The 24,929-nt window shown below is 39.2% G+C and overlaps 2 protein-coding genes and 1 long non-coding RNA gene across 3 annotated transcripts; 2 read left to right on the top strand and 1 right to left on the bottom strand.

The window, feature by feature from the left end:
• The first annotated feature begins 5,406 nt into the window (after positions 1 to 5,406).
• On the top strand, positions 5,407 to 5,937 carry LOC139731208 (uncharacterized). The gene has a single exon (XM_071642090.1). The coding sequence runs from the start codon at positions 5,407 to 5,409 to the stop codon at positions 5,935 to 5,937; it is 531 nt and encodes a 176-aa protein (XP_071498191.1).
• An 11-nt stretch (positions 5,938 to 5,948) lies between these two features.
• Positions 5,949 to 6,389, top strand: LOC139731207 (uncharacterized). Its single transcript, XM_071642089.1, has one exon. The coding sequence runs from the start codon at positions 5,949 to 5,951 to the stop codon at positions 6,387 to 6,389; it is 441 nt and encodes a 146-aa protein (XP_071498190.1).
• Positions 6,390 to 20,374: 13,985 nt separating this feature from the next.
• On the bottom strand, positions 20,375 to 24,392 carry LOC139731193 (uncharacterized). The gene is made up of 5 exons (XR_011710954.1): positions 24,103 to 24,392; positions 22,757 to 22,904; positions 21,830 to 21,977; positions 21,054 to 21,157; positions 20,375 to 20,669 (listed from the first exon to the last, which is right to left on the bottom strand). It is a non-coding gene; the product is annotated as an uncharacterized lncRNA (long non-coding RNA).
• Between the last annotated feature and the right edge of the window lie 537 nt (positions 24,393 to 24,929).

The following is a 24,929-nucleotide window of genomic DNA, read 5'->3' as shown; positions in this document are numbered from 1 at the left end:
CATCAATTCGAACAGAAAGGGACTATTAGCGAAACCAAACGTTGACCGAAGCCTGTTTTCAATACTTCAACTTAACTGGTAAGTCTTCAAATTGAAGAAATTTGTGGGTTTTAAGTTGATATTTACCCGCGATACTAAATCTGTCATGATCCTGAATGCTACAATGCGAAGCGCTATTTAGCTTTGCGTATGGGGCTGCTGGTCGCAGTTAGCTATGCGTATGGGGCTGCACGCTGCTGATCGCAGTTATCATGCAATAATAGTTTCGTACAATACATAAGTCATGTACTACCTCGCCGCCGTAAGGCGGCGGCTCTGGTACGAAACCATTATTGCATGATTACTAAGACATGAGAGCACTTTGGGGCGAGTAAGTCTCACAGTACAGTGTTAGTTATAATTATGAAAGGTACTTTAACCTGAAACACAAACTAAGACAAGGAAATTCAGGGAAACTTTTGAGGTATCAAAACTTTTTTATTATCTTTAATTAAAAATCCATGTTTGGCGTTTATTGTTGGAGTTGTGATGCAGGGTCACACTCATTTTTTTTTCAGTAAGCGATGAATTATTATTTTCTTTTATCTACTGGAACTTCTTAACCATGGGAAAAGTATTCTTTCCGTAGGCATGAAGGATTTTTATGTTGTGAAGAAATAGTATAAGCAGCAAAATGTATAGAAGATATAAAAGGTAGTTCCTGAACCACTCCAAGACCGTTCCACGTATTCCATAATGATACATTATTATGTTGACATAGTTTTATGTGATTCCCTAAAAAAGAAATTGAAAATTGAAAAAAAAAATATTATTTGTCTCAAAGTTTTGAGATAGAAGATAATAAAGAAACTGGTCAGTGATTGCCACGCCACAAAATCCCCCTAGTACGAACCTTGGACTCTAATGTCACTAATGTCATTGGAGACTATCTTTACTGACGTCATCGAGTCACTGAGTGTATAGTTGATATAGCCCTTGTCGTTGACTATTTGCTCAAAGACGGTGGTTTGCAGTGTGTCGGCGTCATCTGTGAAGAATCCCGCGAATACCGTCTCGATGTTTGCAACAACGCTCCCCTCACTGAAAGCAACGACGTTGACCGATATGAAGCTCCCTTCTGCTATTCGAACGCTGAATAACTCAGTCACCTGGAGATTTGAAATTTTGAGGATACTTTGTTTTTATTGTCTTTGTAATTTTCCCTATGAAAGTTGCATTGATGTCAACGTGGTTGATACTTTCTACTGACAACGAGTGCACCTGGGAGCGAAGCAATACATTTGCTTATTTGTCACCTGTTCTTAACTAATATTGTTCGCATGAGACTGGTAAACAGGCAAATGACTGTACTTCTGAGATAAAGATTTAAGAATAGGTGTTTTACTTATTTACAATACTCTGAACGAGAAATGCATAATATAGAGCTCATTTTATGTATACAAGTTTGACTCTCCGACAATAACAAGTGCTAAAGTTATGATATAACGCTTTGCTGCAGACTTTTTCATTTAGTGTTTGTACACTAGGGGTTGTATAGGAATAATGCAACACGGAAAATTATTTTATTACACATGACTAATTTGTATGTAAGGCATATCAACGACTTAAAAGGATGGTACAGTATTGGACGAGGCGAGGATTTGGCTTTTTTTTTGCGAGATATCAAGAAACCACTTATGTAATAGTACACATCAAACCATTCTAAACCAAGTTCATGGCTTATTTGATAAAAATCGGTTTTGGAATGGCTGATACATCCAAAAACAAAGTAAAATAAAGCGATCGTAATAAAAGCTGTGTTCCACTTTTTATTTCGAAAACTCTGTTTTGGGTATCTCAGCCATTTGAAAACCAATTTTAATTAGATAAACGTTGAATGCCTCTTAAAATTACATGATCTTTCATATTTCATAGGATGTTTCTCATTATCTCATCCAAAACTGTTAGAAACCTGAAGTTAGGTTTCAACCAAAACTATACGATCCGTTTAAACATTTTGAAATGAGAAATAAGTGCAAAAGTTTATGATATTGCACATGAATTTTATTGAAGGTATAATTGAAGCGTTAAGAAAGATTTAATCATACATGTATATTTTTTAAGCAACCTTAAATCTCAAGTACTTTAAAGTGAGACGAATAGATATATATGTCTTTGCATTCAAACTCTTTACTCACAGCATTATTTATGGCTGTCGCTAAATCCTGGTACTCCTGGGTTGAAGGGTTCGTGTAAGAAGAAATGAAAGTCACCTCCACGCCGTCGATTTCCTCAATGACCAACGCCATCCTAAACGTGACCACAGCTTCACAAAATATAGTTGAAAAAAGGATAAAGAAATACATTAAAAAATAGGAGAAATTGATTTCTTGTTCGCATTTTTTTTTTGGGGGGGGTGGGGGAATTGTGTTATTCACGTTCTAACAACTCCAGTGGTAAAACTTCCTGAACTTTGTTACTTTTGCTTGTCCCGTGAATGCAGTTTGTGTGTTATTTCATTTTTTTTTTTACGATGGTTAAATGATTGAACTGCATTTACAAAAGAGTGTTGGCTTGATAAATTGCCAATTAATACTTATATTTCATTTTCATTTCTTTTCATTTCATTTCATTTCATTTCATCTTATTGTTCCTGCATGGTACAATATGATCAACTCCGATCACTTTCAGAAATAAACACATGGTTCATAATAATTCATGGCTGCTTTTGTGACAAAGAACGGAGACAATGATAACAAATAAAAAAGTCAAGGTGCCATACAGAAGGATCCCCAGTAAGCCAAGATTAATATGGGGGCCTCGTGCACAAATAAATAAATAAAAAGTTTCAACCAACTATCGGTCTACTTTACAACAACAAAAAGAAACTAGTTTTACACAACAAAACAGTAACACAACAAAACATACACGGACATGTACACAGGTGACGCTAAGAAAGAAAAACAAAGAAGAAGGGTACAGCGATAATGAAAGATGGTGAGAAAGAACAGGAGAGAGAGAAGTAGAAAGACTCCTCGTTCACTGTACAATAATACACTGTATAAATACAACACTATTGCAGGTGCATTCACCCTGTTGCCAGGTAACGGCTGGGTGAAGCAACGTACGGACCAGTTTCTTACATCTGTATATGAAATTAGAGAATCTTTCCATGGCACGCCTACAACAGAAGGCACAGTAAAAAAATAGAATGAACTTGCTTCAAGAAACAAAAGAATTCAGGTTTTGGATATGTAATTTAATATTCTATCAACTCTTAGATGTAGGCGATGATACTCTATTCATGTCTTTTTGAAATAATGCTAATACTGTTGAATTCCCGAATCCGCGAAGTTAGCTCTCATTTTAGTGTGATTTCATTTGGTCTTACTTCGAATTTTTCGCTTTTCTGGTCCATATCTTTGAGATGAACACTACACTTTGCGTGAAAATGGGGAAAAAGTTATGATTTCAATACAGATATCATACCTAGTCATATACCGACATCTATTGATCTTTGTAAGCAACAATTCAAGAAAAAATACATTCAAAACAAAAATAAAATGACTGGCATGGAAACACTTCACCCCTGCAAACGTACTCAAATTAGGGCGTCACGTATAAAAGTCCGTAGTATTATTAGTCGAGACATAACTTCTTCTACAACGGATTTATAAACGACAACGTGACCATCGAAGGAGCACTAACCGACACAAGCGCCATCATCGTTCAAGGATCGTCCTGGCCGACATTGGCAGACAAACTCTCCATCACCATTTGCTTCACAGACCTGAGTCTCGAAAATGCAAGTTAATCCGCACTCGTCTGAAAAAAAAAAGACAAACGAAAAGAGAAGTTTCACCCAGGGTTACGAAATCGTCATGGAGTATTATACATTAGATGTTGGTGTTATTGCTAGTAATCGTAAAGTTAAAATCACGAATCGTTTCAGGGATATTTTCTTTGGTTTTGAATGGCTGTTCGTATGTCATGTCAGTACATAGTGACAAGAACGTTGCGAATTTAGTGTTAAGAACTACTCAACGGGACTTTACTATTTACAGACTTGTTAAACGTAAACTTTCCCTCTCTTCGACTCTTATTGTTGTCCTCTCTCTCTTGAATAATCAAGTAGCATTCTTGCTGAACAAAATGTAACTTTGCAGTATTGAAAGTTTACCTTTGTAGAGTAAGCCATGCGTGCATATAAATTTAAAAGTCCATAGCTGTTGAAATAAACTTATAATTGAAATATTAATTGTATAGAGAGAACTTAAAGAGAAAGTAATCGATATTCTGCTCTTCCTTCTTATTCGTTTCTCTGTTTTATCTTGACAAGAATCATCTACGGTGCACCACGTAGGCCTATTCTTTCTGTGAGTGTCCCTGAAAAGGGCCTACCCAATCCCGACGTTTCGGCAAGCATGTTCTCGCCGTTCTCAAGGGAATGAGCAAGTGAGTGGAAAATCCGGCTTTAATACCCTCAGGAAGGATCAAAGGGACCTTGTGCTCCTAGAGGGAAAGTCAGTTGACTAAAGCCAGTTGACTAAAGATGAACAACAGGTTCTTTCCCTTGGACTGAACTTTGCCGTGGCCCCATAGCAAGTTAACTGGCAGGACTTCATCCAGCGCATTGAGCCTGGTCTCAAACATCTCAGCCGATCGCAGGCGGATTCGGTTCGCATCCAAATCACCCAGGCACTGACTTCGGTCAATCCATCTCGGCCTTATCTCACTAGAGCCGAGAAGTCAGGCATCTCCAGACTCAAGGAGGACAATTCCATCCACATCCTCAAAGCAGACAAGGGGAATGCAACTGAGGTGATGGGTAAAGAGGACAACGAGACCAAGGTTCATACTCTGCTTGACACCGACACCTACAAGAAACTACCGAGAGAGACCCTACACCAGCTCTAGAACGAAGGGTAAACGACAAGCTCCTTTCGCTACAACGGAAGGACGCCCTGTCCCAGGCCCTTTACCGCAAACTACGTAGCTCATCGGGCCTGTGCCCGATACTCTTTGGGCAACCAAAGATTCACAAACCGGACATTCCACTTTAATAGACCCATCGTCTCGACCAGGGGCTCTCCCACTTACGCGCTGGCTCAGCATTTGGCCTCTATCTTGCAGCCTCTTGTTAGCCAAACTGTACACCATGTGAAGAAACAATTCATTGATCAAGTCCGTCAGATGACAGTCTCTAACAGCGATCTTCTCGTCAGCTTTGATGTTGAGTCGCTATTCACGAGTGTTCCAGTCAAGGATGCGTGCGCTACCATCCTCAAGAGACTTGACTCTGATCGAACTCTACCAGGCAGGACCAAACTGTCTCCACCAGAGATCCATGACTTGCTTGGTATGTGTCTCAATTCCACCTCTTTCAGATGGAGAGACACTTTCTACCAGCAGACAGAAGGCGCGGCAATGGGGTCCCCACTGTCCCCTATTGTCGCAAATCTGTCCGTGGAAAACTTTGAAGAGACAGCACTACAGACAGCGACGCTCCGACCTAAAGTGTGGCTTAGATACGTGGATGACACCTTTGTGGTCTGGCAACATGGTGCAGAGGAAATCAACAACTTCCTTCAGCACCTAAACTCTCAACACCCTTCCATCAAGTTCACCATGGAAATGGAGAACCAAGGGGATATCCCCTTTCTGGACACCAAGATCACGAGGACGGCACAGGGATCCCTTTCCCACCAGGTTTACCGCAAACCTACTCACGCCGACCGATATCTGAACTACCGTTCATATCACCATCCGTCCGTATTGAGATCCATCAACAAGACCCTGGTCAAGCGAGCCTACGAGGTCAGCGACCAAGCCCACCTACCCGGGGAACTGAAGCACATCAAGCAGGTGTTGAAGCGCAACAGCTACCCCCACACAAGATTTCCACAGGGCTCCCACCTGTGCGGAATGACAGAGGAACGCAACCAAAGTCGAGAGTGATCCTCCCATACATGGGTGCAGCCTCTCACAAGATCCAGATGATTCTGAGAGAAGCCGACGTTGAAGTTCGTCACAGTTCTTCAACCAAACTTCAATCTCTCCTCACCACACACAAGGACAAACGACACTCCAAGAACCTTCCTCGAGTCTACCACATTCCTTGTGAATGCGGTAAGGTCTACATCGGAGAGACAGGCCGATCCTTCACCACCCGGTTAAAAGAACCTCAGGCCCATGGACGACGAGACGAACGGGACAAGTCTGCTATCATTCACCATGCCCACACGTGTGAACACAGGATTCTATGGGATGAGAGCAGACTCATCACACAAGTCCCCAACTGGTACCAACGACGAGTCAGAGAAGCTCTGGAAATTGAGGTGCCTAATACTGTCCCACGGGATAATGGCCTCTACCTGAGCAATATCTGGGTAACTCTACTTGACAAGTAGGCTAATTAACACCCATCAGCCTCCACACAATAGTGGCCCTATTTGATACTTACAGTTTATAGACAACCACCACAATATGTGCAGCCAACCCCTCCAGACAGGAAGTGACTGTGTGCACTCAACCTTGACCTGCCCACCTACTGTGACCCATTCAGCTAATCAAAGACTTTCCCTCTAGGAACACAAGGTCCCTTTGATCCTTCCTGAGGGTATTAAAGCCGGATTTTCCACTCACTTGCTCATTCCCCTGAGAACGGCGAGAACATGCTTGCCGAAACGTCGGCATTGGGTAGGCCCTTTTCAGGGCCACTCACTTACTCCAGAAAGAATACGTGGTGAACCGTGAAGCCTTCTACCACCCAACGTTCTACCACTGCTCCACGGAAGCCTTCAAAGATTTAATCATCTACTGATGACTTGCTAGGTACACATTCACAAACCGGTCCGTCTGCTGCTTCTGCGCAGTTCTCACCTTTATTGCAAATTACTGTTCCAGAAGGTTATAAAACAAACAAAGAATGCTTGTTGGAATTCCAAAGAAAATTATTAATTTGTCTTGTTTTGTTTTGTTCATGAAATCCTCTCGGGTTTCCCATACAGTGGAAAAGTAATATTGCGTAGTCTATAGATTGATGGCTAAACATAATGACATGGTTAGTACTTGCTGCCCCGGTCTAAAGATGATAGAAACACTTTGTAATATGGCAAAATTGACAACTTTATAAACAAGTTTGTATACAAATTTAAATCTGTTTAATTAATTACTGTTAAAGCCTGGCATGGTACTTCTTTTCTTATGGAAAGATAGAGAACTGAATATACAATCTTCCCTTGTAACAAAGTAAGAAAACATGTGCCCTATAGAAAGCTGAATGTGGTTTCATTCAGGATGCAGACGCCGGGTAATGGCAGCCAGCTAGGCCAATTTCTCCTTTGGGATTGAGAAGAGTACATCGCAATGTCAAGTTTAATTCCTGTAACAGGGATAAGAATGATTCTATTTTGGAAAGTGAGTTGTATTGTAGAGAATAATCAACGTATACCTTCCGTTAGATTGGGATCTATGGACTCCGTATTTTTCTTTAAAGTGGTTTCGTGTCGCTCTGCAACCGAATCAGTAGACTTTATAGTCTCGGATGGAGTTGTAATAGCGCTGGTTCCAGCAGTCTGGACCGTTCCACTTCCTGAGACAGAAGTGTATGTTTCGTCAGTGTGCGCGGTCGTCGTTGGTAATCCTGTCGTTGAAGATGTGTTTCTCGTGTTTACAGTTTCAAGTGTTTCTGTTTCTGTTACAGTACTGGTAGCAGTTGTAGGTAGGCCGTTTCGAGCTGATTTCGTAGTGGACGATTTGTCATTGACAATTGTTGTGTCGACGAATGCCTCAGACCCGTTGACCGTTGATGCTGAGGTTAAAGGGTCTTCTGACGCTGTAGGAAATGTTGTGGTAGCTCCATCAGTGCTTGGAGAGCCAGTGTTTGGACGTGTTCTTTCTGTGTTCGGTTCGTAAAGCGTTGTTAGAGGACCGTCCATCCCCGATAAAGTCTTGGTTGCGTCCGACGTTACTTCAGATAGGGTGGTGGTGCGAGCGGTTGTTTCTCCGCTGGAGAGGGTGCTTGTGAACGCTGCAGATGGTGTTGAAGTTTCGATCAGAGTTGCCACTGAATCAGAGCGACTTTCGAGAGTGGAAAGCATGTCTGATTCCATTTCAGTGATGACAACTGTGACATCACCTGGGCTAGTCGTAGTGGCCTCAAACGCTGGGGAGAGAAAAGGTTGAGATATGGTCCACTATTGAATGAAATTGTCTGTCTGTCTGTCTGTCATTCAGCATAGGCCTAAATTTTGTAGTCCAGATCCAACTATCCGACTGTACGTTCAAATTATTTTCCTATTTGCTGTGAAACGGCAAGGGAAAACGGTATGGTTGTTTTACGTTGGGACTGCAATGTTTCGATTTTTTTCTTTAATGGGAAAAACGGATGTCTATTAGAGGGCTTCTCAGAAAGACCTTAAATCTTTTGTGCATTTTGATACCGACCGGCACATATCTTTTGTTTATCTTAGTCAAGTCTTTGCCATATTCAGTTGTGACCGTCTCGGGATTAGCAAATTTTGCATTGCAGACATTAGATAATGGATTTAGGACCTGAATTTTTACTTCGTAATTACCAAATTTTGATAAATTATTTATTCTCAAGGAAGTGCACTATATCGCGATTACATGGGAGAGTTATCTTTTTTTTTTCAATCAGTCAACTCTCCATGCGATTAGCTTCATTTTCCCCAAAAATATTGAGTTTCTGTAAAATGGGCCTAAATTGGGGAAAGTGTTAATAGCGAAAGAGTAATATTCCAATAGAATTAACGAATTTGGCTAAAGCATCACTTGTCTACCATTACGTACATGTTAAGAGTACAAACTCATTATTCTGCCAACACATACACATATGCCTTCATATATTTTCGTTACGATTCTGAACTGAATCGGATCTTTGCATGTTATGGTATTCATATGTATGTGCATTTATTCCTCACGGACGTTCGCTGCCCTGGACATGGCAAACTTCCGCGGTGAATAACCTGAAGGAAGATCCTGGTATAATTGGGTTCATATTTAAGCTGGAGTTATACTGTTCCAGGTAAGATAAATGGTTTTGAATAAATCCTACTTTTTAGATATTTTTTCTTTGGCTCAATTGTACATCGTTCAAAATTCTGACCCATATATAGGTGTGAGACCCGTAGGGAGGTATGCTTTTTTTCAATCTATGGGAATACTATGGCAAAGGGAGGTTAACCAGAGGACGTCTTATTTTTGCTTATGTGGTAGTAAAAATCAAATTTGCTATCAAAATTAATCTTTTGTTTGAACATATTTGTTATTCAACAATTGATAAGGTGAGAATTACATCATTTTTATCAAGCAGGTCAAGTGCCTTTCGAGGACAGCATAGTGTGGTGTCAATTTCAAATGATTGATGGATACACCACGAAGCTTCATGAGCTTTTGCTTGCTGTGGTTTTCAGCATGCTCCATTATCTCGGATTGCCAGCACCCCATCTACCGTGAATCAATGCCAGCCTGACAAAGTTCACATACACACAAAAAGAGACCTACCACGGCGGTGGAAGAAAGAAATGTTAACAAAGAAAATATTCTAACTTATTCAATTCCAAAAAAAAAAAAAAATCCTGTAACATTGATATCCAGTGAATTACCTGCCCACACAAGCTGTTTTTTTTTATGTTGAGAATCTGACTGTTGACCTCGACTGTACTTTATGTACTTTATGTACTTTATGGGTGACACTAACAGGTCTATTGGGATTAAGAAAGAAAGAAAGAAAAGGAAAGCCATCCTCCCCCTGTTTTTTTGTTGTTGTTGTTTAGAGTCTCAGGAATCGGGTTTTGATCTTTCTGTGGACTATGCATCATACTTACTGTGTCCCGCTTAACAATACCATTTTATCAAAAGAGTAAGCAAAAAGAAAAAAAATCCTCCATCATGTCGACAAAAGGTCAAATGAACTACAAACTGGCTATCGAGAATTGATACTCTTACCACTTACATGAGATTACAGGTTCTAGTACTGCATGTACTGGTATTGGTAATTCCGCATCAATTTCACTGAGGATCGCGGCAATTCAATGTCATATCAATTTCAACTCTCATAACATTTGAAAGGATTATCCTACTGCTTGGAAAGTTGGTATTAGTAATGGATAGAGTGTGTTTATACAGCGTGCTCAATTTCAGCTTAATCTAATAATCCCTTCATTGTTGTTGCTACAGTGGTTCACATCCCGTCTTTGTTCCATTTATACCACAGCTAGCACAGATTAAGCGCTTGACTAGATCCTGTACTTCAGAGCCTCTTATCTCAGTTCACACTCTCCAGAGTGTGTGTTTTCTTTCCATTATCTAGATAGGTTAGGAGAGTCCATTTGAATTGAGTTATACATCATTTTAAAGCTTAGTGTCTGCTCATTCAGAATCTGGCCTTAACAAAAAAATTATGTCTGGCGACTTTTTGTACGCTTTGTGATGCAGGGTCACATATGGACCTGTCGGTTTATGTACTACGTAGTGTGAAAATATAAAATCGTCTGGTATGCCCCTTAAACTAAGCAAATTAGGCATTGCAGTTGACAATTATGAAATTGACACATATGGACCTGTTATTTTGTAATCTAATTTGAAGAAAAAAAAAAGAATAGATTCAGCTGTGACTTTGCTTATGTAGTTAATTACTTCTGAAGTCGCAGGTTTCTAATGGGGAATGTAGTGTGGTATCCAAGGATTACTATCGTACTCGTTGAGGTGAGAATTTCGCTTTTAAGTTTTTGAGAGATACTTAGAAACCACTACGATAAATGTTGAAAAAAATAGTCAGACCAATTCCAAGAGGATTTCACATTTATTCGATGAAAAACACTTTTTGAAATGGCTGAGACTTTCACACACAAAGTAAGATATAACGATTTCTATAAAAGGTAGGGCTGATCTTTACTGTGGTCGCTTTGATTGAATATCTCAGCCACATCAAATCCAATTTTCATCGAATAAACTTTGCATTCTTCCTAGAATTATATTGCATTTCATAAAAGGTTCATTATTGTTTGAAAAAAAAATCATCGTCAAAAACTAGTGAAAACCTAAAATTCCATCTATAAACGGAACTTTACCATCTCTTTAATGTATACAGTGAGAATTCTGTACCACTACATTGAATTTGTGTGAACAGAGGTGAAAAACATAACGAGGGGCGTGGTTTCGCGTTGAATAGTCCACTGCACAAATTGCGTAATCTCATTATACACTTGTACACTTGTAGTCAAGGTTGCAGAAATTGTCTACTGTTCTTGTGACGTTATGTTTGGGGCGGAAAAATAATCATCTTCCATTAACTCTATGTTGCGTATACATGTACCATCGAATACTGCAGTATACTTGCTCTCAGGTTGTGCAATAGTAAAGGAGGGACGTCAGCTTTGAGGTGAAGCTAGTTTGGTTTCGGTGCACAGCCTATATAGCACCTAAGCGTGGTGAGGAGGGTTGAAAAGTGGGCCTACATTATACAACACCTATTTAGAATGTAGCTATCTGATTGGTCGACTGCCCATCACGTGATATTTAGTGATATACGAATAATTTATGAGTTGTGAGTGCTTAGGGCACGAATATCGCACGAGGCGCGAGATAATGCCACTGGTCTATACAACAAGGCGTGTAGCGCCGCCGTTGCATAGACCAATGGCGAATCTCGCGCCGAGTGCGATATTTCGTGCCACAAATGCACGAACAAAATCATAAATTATTCGTGTTATGCAACACCTTGTCCATAATCACAGTACTAAATTAGTGACCGGCAACTCGGGAAGGCCCAAAAATAAATGTACCAATTAGGCCGAGAATTCTAAACCACCCATTCCAAGTGTACTGTTTTCAAACACTCGTCATGAGTCGACCACACAGTCACAGGAATCGCAAACTCTGCAGGGTCTATAGTTACCCATTCTACACTAACGTTAATAGGCCTAACTGTTAGGCCGATCTGAGATGTCGGTAGATCTAGTAGGTCTAGACTTTGTCTATTTCCGACAATGATTTTGTCTAAAAACACAGAAAAGTAATGAAATTACAGTTTCTCAACTTGAAATGAATTCTTGATTTTGAGATCACTCTGGGCCACGTAGCAGATCAGAGTCAAGAGCAAAAAACAGCCGTAATAACGTAAGGCCGCAATACATGCAACTAGCTATATAGGTAAAGTAGCTGCGCGTACATGTACACGTAAAACGTTGCAGTACTCTGCCGCGCCTGGCCTGTGAATGGACTTTATACCGGCAGCGTAGCCGGCCAGCACGTAGTTTGCTGGCGCTTTGCTAGTAAGTCGAGCGGCCGTGCATTAGTAACCACCCGCGAAGCCATGCATTATAGTACCTGCGAGCCGTGCAATAGGCCCATGCCAGGTGCCTATTGCACGGCTGTCACTCTCATTGAGTTTGATAGGTATTTTCTATTGACTGTCATGTAACATGTTCTTGGCCAATCACAATCCGACATCATTCTGAGGTGTTGTTGTATTTTGGATGATGACCTTAAAGGAGTTATTTTGTTTGTTTGTAATTTCTACTTTATGGCGCATCGTATTGAAAGTTGCAATAAATTATAATCATTGAAAAGAGCAAAATCTACCGAGTTAATGTGTTGTGTCTATGAGGGGTGTTTTTTGCCTATCATGCGTTTCAATAACTTGACAACGTTCTAGAAGCTGAAGACCTACCTCGGTAAGTTTTACTCCATTTCATCTGTAAATTATGTTGTTGCTGAGACGAGACCTTAAACTAAGCAAATTAGGCAGTTTGTCAAATCGTAGTCTGACAAACTGACATAAAAACAACAAGTAAATAGCCATCTTGGTAAAGCAGATTTTTGTCCAAGTTCCTATTTGCAAAAGGCTTATATTCTAAGGTCAAGATGACACCAGAAAATAGTCTCACATCTTCCTCAAAGCCATTAGGCTGTGGTGTACCTCAAAGCTATTTGATCGATCTGCGGGAAATATCCCAACGTCATTCTGTTCGGCATCATTTATACGCAGATGACAAACACGTTTTGGTATCTCTTCCAACGCATCAAATTTCAGAATTCCGTGCACTGCGCTGTCTAGAAAATTGCATCACTGATATTTATGCTTGGATGAGGTCTAACTTTTTAAATCTCACTTGAACAAGTTGGATATCAATTCCATTTCCATTGTAGGCAACTATATCCCTCTGTCAAAGTCATGTCGCAATCTGGATATTTTGTTTGACTCTCAAATGGTTTTGTCTGATGAAATCAACAACATTTCAAAATCATCCCGTTATAAATTGCGCATTCCTGGTTTCATTCGAAAGTAGCTGACTCACTCTGCAACAGAAAAACGTGTTAATTCACGTCTTGATTTCAGTAATGGTCTGCTTTGCAATTGACCAAACTCACAAATTGCCCAATTACAAAACTACAGAACGCCGCTGCACGCATTCTTTCTTTTGTCAAGCAAACGCAGTCACGTCACCCCTATCTGAAAGAGTCTTCATTGTTTGCCTGTTAAGGAGTGTATTAGGTTTAAGATATTTCCCCTGGTTTATCATGTTATTGAGGGAACAGCTCCTATCAATTACAATGTATGTCTGTTTCGTCAATACCAACCTACACGAGTATTCGATCCTCAATTTCTGGTCTCTTATACTCCGGTTTCTATCGTGCGGGTTCTACGTGAGCTAAAAGACTCAAGCTCCATAACGTCCTTTAGGAGTAACCTATAATCCTATTTGTTTGACAGTGCGTTTTGAGGACAGATGTTCGTGTCTTTTTGTGTGTGTGTGTTTTTTTTTTTTTTTTTTTTTTTTTAACGGTGTATGTATTTTACGTATTTTTGCTTTGGTGTAAAGCGCCTTGGGCATTCGATCAGAATGGAAAATGGCGCTATAGAAATTGAATGTATTGTTATTATGTATTACAAAGCCAAAAGTATTTGGATCAGGGGCCGCGGTACGTTTTTCAGCGTGTGTGTGTATGTGGGGTGGTGGTGGTGGTGGTGGGGGGGGGGGGGGGGGGGTGTCAAGGGTTACCGTGCGATGAAGCGAAGCAACCCAGCCCGAGCGAGAACTTTTGCATTTTGATGTTCTAAATGGCGCAATTTGATGCCTGTTTTTGTATGTTTTATCGACTTTAAACGGCCCCACTTGTTTAAGGTAGCAGGATATTCTAATGTGGATTATTATTGGACAGTTTGCCTATAAAAGTGGTACCATTAAAATAAAATTCTTGTATTATTCTTGAATGTTATGAGCGCCGTCTGTTAAGCAAGAAAAGTGCAGGTCTGTGGAAGGAGACATAGCAGAATGGTGTGGGAGGTATATATAAGTCATATTCTCCCTCCTACATGAGGGAGATTCAGTATTTCCTGATTGCTGTTAAACGTTTTGGAGCACACATTTTGTGGTATGTATTTGGAAAACTGAGAGTGTTTTAGCCATAAGTCTACTTTAAAGCAAAGGGCGAGGGTAAACAGGGAGAAAGCGTGAGAGAGTGCTACCCCTACCCTTCCCGTTTGAGGGGGCTTTTGCCTTGTAAAAGTTGAAATTGAGATATCTCGTATACGCATATTTGATTGAATATTTGGGAAATTATAAAAATAAAAAATGATCGGGGGAACTGCGAGACAAATGGCTTGATTAAAAGGGGATATTCCCATTATACATGACTGAACTATACTGCCGATGTTGTGATTTTTCCAAGATTTTTTTTCTTTTATTTTTACGAATCAAAATAATGTGTGTGTGTGGGGGGGGGGGGGGGATGTCCCTCTCAACCCAGGTGTATGAATGGGTACCTGGCTACTCTGGGGTAGTAACAACGACAGGGCCCTGTGGTAGAACAGGGCAAACTATAAAGACGCTTTTCTGGATAAGGAAGACCTTCTCATTATTATCATTTTTATTGTTATTATTATCAGCAGTAGTATTAAAGTTATTATTATTTTAATTACTGTTTTATAACTATCATCTTCCTCATCATTGTCAATAACAATAACTAACTCAATGGGTAACCTTAAAAATGCCGAATGTTGGGTCGTGCCCCTTCCACACCTTTCGGCCGGAAGGGATTAACGGGGGCCGTGAAAACTGGGGGCCGGGGGGGGGGGGGGGGGTGGGCTGCATCCCCCCCCCCCCAATATTGCTAGAATTAACAATCTTAGGCGTTCCGTTCTTTTTGGGACGCCCTGTGTAATGCATTAAACTATTCCTAGTGAGCACCTTCGTTCGACCCCTTTCTTCTTTCCTTAACAACGCCAATAGTACGTGTTACTGCGACGTTTGTTTGTTTGTTGTATTTTCCATCTGAGAAAATGGCTGGATAGACCATTATTCAGCTACGTTAAGCTGGTCTTCCATGGGGTCCAGCTGGATGTGAGGTAGGACCACTTCACCGGGTTATACACCCTGCTCCTTGCGATGAATGAATTAAGATCTCACACGGTACACGCCGCGACCTCCATTTTTTGTCCTTTCCGAGGGACAGAGTGTTTTGCCTCTTGCTGGAAGGGACGGTATGATTATAAAAAGAAAAAAAAAACAAACCAAAAAAAACAACAACAAACAAACAAACAAACAAACAACAACAACAACAAAAAAAAAAAGCTCAGCCCAGCCTCGGGTTCGAACTCGGACTGCTTAGGTCGGATGCAGACGCGCTACCGACCGAGCCAACTTACCGCCCTTTCCGTTAGGAACACACACACACACACACACACACACATACACACACACACACACACACACACACACAATGATCAGTCTTTTTTCATCCCCTTTCATTGCCTTTATGATTATGTTGAAATGAACGAGGTTTGTGCTACCAGTGTCACTGGCCCCGAAGGCAATTGAACTTGCGCATACTTCTCAACAGGGAATAGTCAAGATGAGAGCACTGAATTTTGAAATATAAGGTTGATTTTCAGGCCACAAGTGTGATGCACTACATCCTTCTATTAATGATGTTTAACTGTTCTTTTATTCTACACTTCAATGGGCTTTAAAAAATAAAACACCGCATTTTCTACGTATGGGAGCATAACAAAAATGCCACATCTGCACTCTAGTATATGAACATTATGCAGTTCAGATGACGAGACTGTTTCCAACGACTATAGATGTCTTTTCTACTTCTGAATGAATAACCTCTTATAACTGGCTTTCATTTTCATGAACAGCGAAAGGGAGAATGTCAGCCACTTTAACACTGACAAGAAGAATACTCTGGAATTTTCCTTTAACATCAGAGTAAGATCCAAAATGAAAGATTTCCTTGAATATCTCATGAAAACTAAAGTTAACCCGTTCTGCGTGGGAACTGGTGGCCTGCGTATTAAGTCTATGGGCATTTCACAATTTGGTATGGAACGGGGTGATATTTGTTTCAAGTTTAGGAGGGTCTGTTGTGATTAATCATTCTTCGCGAACACACTGTAATAATATGTTAAAGGTAGGGGATACCTTTTACAGACCTCCCAAAATGCAGCAAAACATTAAATATGAACCTCAGGGGACTTGTTTAGGCCACTGCTGAGAAATTTGGAAGTCAACCGTTATCTACAATTTGAATAATGCACAAACTCAACTACTCAGTAGTTCTGTGTGTCAGCCACACTTAAGCCTTGTTGTGGCAGTCTTCTGTATTTTTTATCTATAAACACAAATCTGAAAGTATAAGAGCTGATGTAATAACATATAGAGTGTGTGGCAAGAATGTATATAGAAATGTTTGTAAGTTTTGATGAACTTTCTTCACAAAATATACATGATGGACACACATGCAGTGCATGAGTCTGCAAAGGTAGCCTAGTAATGTACTGGAATTTACGGTGAGCCCGGAAAAAATTTCAATTCAAAATCTAACGGTCAATAAAAGTGTACTAAATGTTACCTTCCACTTTCAATACTTTATGGGAGTTTCTAAAATGATACTCTCTTCAACATACCACTGTATTTATACAACTCTGCATTTAAAGCATGCAAATGGGATTCCCTACCTTTAAAGTACAAGAAAAGAAAATAAATGATACTTTATTGTCCTCAAAGATACTATACTGTTTGTTTGTTTGTTTGTTTGTTTGTTTGTTTGTTTGTTTGTTTTTACTTACAAATGACATCAAGACAAGAAATGTTCTTTTCTTGGTTTAGGCTGATAACTTGATGTCCAGTGGTCACACATCGTATGGTCTGGCAGAAATGTTCCTCTGTCGGAATGAAGGTGAACGCACTCGTTGTATCAGTCAGATCTGCATTACCAGCATTAGGAACACTTCGCTGGTGTTTTCACGAACCGGCACAGCCGGCCCCGGAGCCGCGAAAGTAAGTTTCGAGATAATCGCGTTTGAAGTTTTTGCCTTTGCAAAATCCATGATTGCGCCTATATTTCACGTCCAGTTACCTAAATATCACACTGCACGACAGATTAGGAGTTGTTCGTGTGTTTCATGTTCTTGGTTCATCGTGAAAAACAAAAGTTTCGTTGAAATATCGGGCAAAGTCCGTCGTGCCGGTTCGTGAAAACACAAAAACACGTAAACAACGCTTCCAATATTTTCACGAACCGGCACCGTCGGCCGTGCCGCTTCGATTCTTCGCGCATGGTGCGGATTTCATTTTTCACGAAGTGACACCATCGGCGCGCACGCGCTGCGCGTTAGGTTATCTTCATCATTTCTCATAGCCGCGCGCGCACATAATCGAGCGCGCGCATTAGCGATGCTCCTTTGTATACTAGTGATATGAATTGGGTATCAAGATTTTGTTTGATACTTTTTTTTCTTTCCCCCTTCTAAATCTCTCATCCATTCGCAGAAAGGCATTATTATTGAGTTGTTCTTCATTATATTACACATTGATCATTGCTCTCAGCTCATTGCATCGGTCTTTCTGCACATTATTTCGAATCATAATTTTCAAGATTCACTCTCTTCCTCGGAGCATTACTGTATCTCGTGCTATGTTGTTTTCGAATATGAAATGTAATCAGTTTGCTCTATTGCTTTGTGAATGTGTCATTCTTGTAAAGAAAATAATTCTGTGCTGGTAATACTCTCTTTCACTCTCTTTTCCACCCTTTCTTTCGCTTTCTTTCTCTCTCTCTCCCTCACACACACGCAAACACACACATACACACAAACAAACACACAATCCCTCTCTCTATTTATTTCCTACACGTGACACCTTACAAAACTTTTTAAATTACATAAAAACTAAATGAGCTTTACTTGGGTATCTTTTCTCATTCATAGATTTATTACCACGTGTGTACACGAGTTTTAAATATGGCTTTTCAATAAACTATACGTGGATCATACTACTCATATAATGCAGATTCCAACTTGAATGAAGTTAGGTACAGTACATTACCTTTCATTTATTTTTCAGATGTAACGAAGGTTTCTGTTATGTTCTAACATTTATACCAAGCTCTGTATGTATCATCCACCTTGATGATATCTTTATTTCATGGCATTCGGGGTACTACAATATTTCTTTTTTTTTTTTTTGTAGATTCAAAAATGTTATTCAGACGTATGAGACTAGACTGAATCTTGCCTTTAAAGCCCCAAAATCTTACAAAATAATGACCAAAATGTTCCACCTCCTTCCATATCCCATCACCTAACTTCAACCTGGTCAAATGCTGTTTACCAAACATTGACTTTATAATCAAACTAGAATTTGATGATATGAATACAAGTACATAATTACAAAGACACTAGCTGATTTGGTATGGATAACCTTCATCATATTAAAGGCAATACAATCTCGTAGACAGTGACTGATCTAATTGATGTTTAAATTGCTGTGACAGTTCACAAAGTGTATTATAAATCTTCTGCAAACAGTCTTGATCTTCCCTCATTTTGTAAAAGTTTGTAAGCACTCATATTATGCACAGTATGTGCCTGAAATTTTATTCATTACCATACCATGTTATTTTGCAAGATATAAAAATCCTCATGTTTCCCTTTCTTTTCTCTCACTGCTAGAGGATACCATATACAAAGTTCCTTATCTAAGCTCAGTAAGAAGTGGCTATCAGATCTGCATTTACTCATTATTGTTTCAAAAGTAAAACCCACAAAAATATACAATATAAGAAGACATAGATAATGATGTCTAGGCCATAATTTCTGATGTGGACACAGACTGCAATAATATGGCTATGTATTGCAGTACATCTATCATCCAAGAAATCATTTTCTGTCAAAGTTTATTAGGCATTTTTTAGTTGCAGAGAGAGAGCAAGCAGAGGAAATGTAAGCATCCGATTTTTTATATCCCTCTTGCAGTCTACTAATACCTTTCTAACTTGCACAACTTGACTTGACTTGGTCCTGACTTTAGTTTATGTCTGCTGTGGGTGTCACAGGTGCTTGGGTAGGCATAATTCAAAAATACTGAAAATTGTTTATGGGTTTGGCCTAATGGTGGCTGGGCTAAGGGAGACAAAATGAATAGTGTGATGGGAGAGCTGGTTCATAAACAAAGTAAAAGAAGAGACATCAATATGGTATTTGACATTGCTATGGTTTTGTTGTGAAAAGCACTGTTTAAAGTCAGAGAGGGGAAGCATAATACAGTGGAAATTGAGGATGGCATCATTGTGACAAAGCAGTATAGAGAGACCCGTGGATTGATGGTTATCAAGAGTAATGTCAGTGAATAAGGTGACAGTGAGAGATACAGTATGTAGGATTAATGTCCCTTAATATCTCCTTGATTCTTTCACATACAATATTTTGAAAATTTGAGACTTTACTGATAAACGCACAACAGTACTTCATGGTTTCTTAATGTGACATGTTGATCTTGTCATTAATTACTTTGTGGATTGTCAGTCAAACAGATACAGAGATTACAAGCTATTCCAAACTCTGCTGCAAGAGTAGTGTCCAAATTTAAAAAAAATGAACAAAAATTTCACCAGTGCTAAGAAGCTTGCACTAGTTTCCAGTCAAAATTCATACACAGATCAAAATGTTGATATTAACTTTTGAATCCACACTATTCGAAAGAACTACTTTAAATAGAAAATACACCAGAGAGAAACCTTCGTTCAAAAGGTAGTGACTTACTTGTTATCCTGAATAAAAAAACAATGGCATACATTTGCTTGTAATGTCTCTACCATTACAGTCTAAACGTGAAAAAAGGTATCACTGTAATTGCAATTGTATGTTTTTGTTCAATCATTTCTATCCTTGAGCACAAATGGCATAATACAGAATGTTTCCATATGCTATATATTAAAGCACTGTTGATTATTATAATTATTACTATTTTTATTGTTATGATTATGATTATGATGATGATGATTATCATTATTATTATTATTATTATCATTATTAAAAATGATGTCCTACTTTATGACACCACTACCCCCCCCCCCCCATTTCTGCACACATACAAACCCAAAGTCATTAAATAGAAAATCAAAAAGAACATCGAAATAATGTTCTGCTAGAACCTGCCTGTCCATTCATAGAGCACACACTCTTGTGAAAAGTTTGATGCTGCTGTGTGGAGCAACTCTGTGATTGTGGTGAAATATTGCTATGATCTCCTTCCACAATGATCCCATGGCTTGGATTTTAGTGCAGATGTTCAGCTCAGCCACCCTAGTCATTTGTAGCTGTTTCGGGTTTCTCTTGGCTTTCTCCAGTAGACAGTTGTTATCTGCTTCTCTCCCTATGCAAAGAGGAACAATTGTTTTTCACAGACAATGTTACTTCTCCATTGCAGAGGAGAATGATGACATTTGATACAACAGTCATAATATACTTCTTAATTAATTTCACACATTTCTAAAACTACACCGATTTCCCTAAGAAAATAATTGTATGATAATGTTCCTTTCATATCAACACTTTGGTAATGTTTTACTCAAAAGTGCTAATACATCTTTTTTTTTTATCATAAAGTTTAAATCAATGTGATAATGTGCATAACAAGACTGTAGTAGGATTACACCTAATTGTCCATTGACACTGGATTTTCTTAGTAATTGTCTATGACAAAATAAAACCAAATACTACATGAAAAGGTGTTATGCTGTTTATTGATCTTGCTCACCTTTAGCATGGTGCACAATGTAACCTTTGAGTGCAGTAAAAAGAGGATGCTACGCCAGACGAAATGGTGAATGAACATATTGTTGACTAGAATCAGGAGCAGAACTAAAGTAAAGAATAAAGAAAGCAGGACATCACAAGTGAAAATCAGTGACACAGTCAATTCCATGTAAGTAATGTCTCAGACATTTGACTTCTGAGTGAACAAAGAAAAAAACACATTGACATGAGTAAAACTATAAATGTATATTGAGACAGTTCATTTTCATCTTCTCTGCCAAGAATTTGTCATACAGTATGTGCCATTGACTTTTGCAAAGTTGATGGTATCTCATATCAGTACAGAGCGTGTAACTGTTCTTCCTCATCTCCCTTGCCCCCCCCCCCCAATAAAAAAATAAAAACACAACAATAATCAAACTAACAATAAAAAACTACAGTTACAACAGTCCTGAAAGATACATGACACTGAAGAAATGCACACTGCTACCACATCAAAATCAGACTGAGGGACAACATTGCCTTTATACCAAAATGCAACATGACTACAGATAATTAGATGTCAAAATGTTGGATTCCATGTTATGTCAGTGCTTCACATTCATAAAACTACAAATACAGTTGTAATTAAAGAAAGAGTAAGACAAAACAATTATTTCAGTATGTGGCAAATCATATTAGGAATATTATTATTATTAGTAGTGTGCCTGCACTGTCTATTACACACTGGTCTGTCTAATTTACTCTAAGTCCTTGACAGATAGCAATGTAACTTACGGTTCTTGTTCAAGCTTGAGATGATAGGAGAAATCTGCAGGAATGTGGTATGGAGTACAATACTGTAAAGTAGCCCATCATCGAAGGACAGCACTCATTTCATTCCAGTCTGCAAGTTGTTGGGTTGTCCACACAAATGCCTCAATATCTGTTTGTAATGGAAGATGAATAAAAGATGTCAGTCACATGAAACTCCATCACTACCAGTTCTGTAAGATCATAACATTGATGCACAGATTTGCAAAACATCACACTGCCCCCCCCCCCCATCCCTTTCAGGTCTATATTCTACAGCTTACCAGAATCTGAAGTTTATGAATGTCTCTCTGGTTTAATTTTACAATTTGCCTAGCTCTGAATCCCTAGCCTCCATCCCCCCCCCCCAAAAAAAAAACCCTCTGTGTTTCAAAGAACCATAGATTGTAGAAAATCAAAACAAACAAAATGAAAAATCGCAACCTAAGGCAAAAGTACTTGCCACGTATAGGCCAATTACGTCTACATTGAGGCTTTTAGGCTCATAATATAGCATGATAGAACAATTTATGAATTCATGTGCTGAGCATAAACGTTGCACAGGAGTTTTTTTGTTTTTTTTTTCTTGTCTATCCATTATTCCAAATCAAATTTACTGGTACGGTATTCTTGACAACATTATCAAACTCTTCATTGCTGTTGGTAACGCCTCAATTAGACAGGGAGGTGGGAAGAGGACCTCCCTGATTTAACGTTAGACTTTTAGCAGAAGTAACTCTAAAATCATTTTTTTTTTTCATGGAGAATTCAAAGGTAATCAAAACAATTATTTTAGTATGTGGCAAATCATATTAGTAATATTATTATTACCAGTAGTGTGCCTGCACTGTCTATTACACACTGGTCTGTCTAATTTACTCTAAATCCTTGACAGATAGCAATGTAACTTACGGGTCTTGTTCAAGCTTGAGATGATAGGAGAAATCTGCAGGAATGCGGTATGGAGTACAATACTGTAAAGTAGCCCATCATCGAAGGACAGCACTCATTTCATTCCAGTCTGCAAGTTGTTGGGTTGTCCACACAAAGGCCTCAATATCTGTTTGTAAAGGAAGATGAATGAAAGATGTCAGTCACATGAAACTCAATCACTACCAGTTCTGTAAGATCATAAAATTGATGCACAGATTTGCAAAACATCACACTGCCCCCCCCCCCCCCCCCCATCCCTTTCAGGTCTATATTCTCCGGCTTACCAGAATCTGAAGTTTATGAACAATGAACATCTCTTTGGTTTAATTTTACAATTTGCCCAGCTCCGAATCCCCAGCCTCCACCCCCCCCCCCCCCCCCCCGAAAAAACCCTAGTGTTTCAAAGAACCATAGATTGTAGAAAATCAAAACAAACAAAACGAAAAATTGCAAACTAAGGCAAAAGTACTTGCCACGTATAGGCCAATTACGACCACATTGAGGCTTTTAGGCTCATAATATAGCATGATAGAACAATTTATGAATTCAGGTGCTGAGCATAAACGTTGCATTTTGCTTGTTGTCTATCCAAATCAAATTTGCTGTTACGGTATTCTCGACAACATTATCAAAGTCTCCATTGTTGTTGGTAACGCCTGAATTTAGACAGGGAGATGGGAAGAGGACCTCCCTGATTTAACGTTAGACTTTTAGCAGAAGTAACTCTAAAATCATTTTTTTTTTTTCATTGAGAATTCAAAGGTAGTCAGTGAAATAACATCACTTTTAGAGTAACCTAGACAGGTAACCTGGACAGGTCAAGAACACTATTAACATTGTAACACTGTTAACTATCTTAATTAGATGTTGAAGTTGTAGGCCTAGATATAGACTCCCTTAAATGGATCTAAATTCCTGGAAGATTCAGACATAATCAAGTAAGATAAGAGAGTTAAATCAGTCTACCTGCCACCTGGGAAGTAGGTCGTTGCATTACGTATTTGAGCTCGTAATACAGGAAACAATAAAACTTCACAATATATCACCAGTTAGTGCGCTTAAGATTCGATGCAGATGTGAGACGTGTTCATTTGACTTTAGTTCGAATCACTTTCCCTGCCTATTCTCCACTTACATCGAATAATAGATGTGGGACTGCACACGTAGATAACGAACCTAGGACAGCGCCAAACGAAGTCAATGTGATCTGCAAGAATACATATTTACGCTGTTTTGATATTCTAATTCCTCATTCATAAATCTACATTCAAGAATGTGAAAAATGAACAATTAAAGTGTCAATACAGAGCGAAATGTAACTTTACCGATTTCATCTGTCTAGCTTCCGTTGCTCTGGGCGCAGCCATTTTAGACGCGCGCGTACGAGGACGTTTGGCAGATGAATGATTTATGATGACGTCCGGCGTATACGCACCGTCAACCCGCGATCGTGCCACTTCGTGAAAATCGTAGACCGACCAGTCGAAGTTTTCACGAAGTGACACGGTCGTTATTATTACGTAATTATTTGAGATTGAGGTTCAAAAATTTGTCAGGTTGTAGATCTCGGTATTTACTATCATAATATGCAAAAATCTTAAAATCGAAAATTTACTCGATTTTGGCCGGTCGTGCCACTTCGTGAAAACACCGACGACTTGTTGGCGGGTCAACTGTCTGCTGTACGTTATCTAGATACCATTCAAACTCTACAGCTGGTCGGCCTCCCTCGGCTCTGCACACTGCCTCGTAAGTGTTACCAGCGACGAGAGTTGAATTTAACACCAATGACAAAGTTGACCTCACTATGGAAACGTAGAAAGTAAAGGGGATATAATAGTGATGGATACAATTCTTATTAGCTTAGATTTAAAAAAAAAAATCACAAAAAATGGATGTGCAGTTTAAAGCTTTTTATTCAATGCAATGCACATGTGTCACGCATGGTTAAAGTAAGCAATGCATTCTCTGACGTGACAATAATATAACATGCTGGAAAAGAGAGACGTGCGTGTATTAATCTTTGATACTAGGTTTCATTTCCTTATTGGCATGCGTGCTGGTGCAATCTTAAAGATGTCGGAATATTCATTGTCGTTGGGAAGGTAAAACCATGGACCTAAAACCAATAATTCCTTAAACCCTGGTGTGT

This window comes from Diadema antillarum, unplaced genomic scaffold (assembly GCF_040938485.1).
Source record: "Diadema antillarum isolate AM-2024a unplaced genomic scaffold, OU_Dant_1.0 seq00000365_RagTag, whole genome shotgun sequence".
Lineage (NCBI taxonomy): Eukaryota > Metazoa > Echinodermata > Echinoidea > Diadematoida > Diadematidae > Diadema > Diadema antillarum.
The sequence above is the reverse complement of the archived record's forward strand: the minus strand, read 5'-3'. Positions and strand labels throughout refer to the sequence as shown.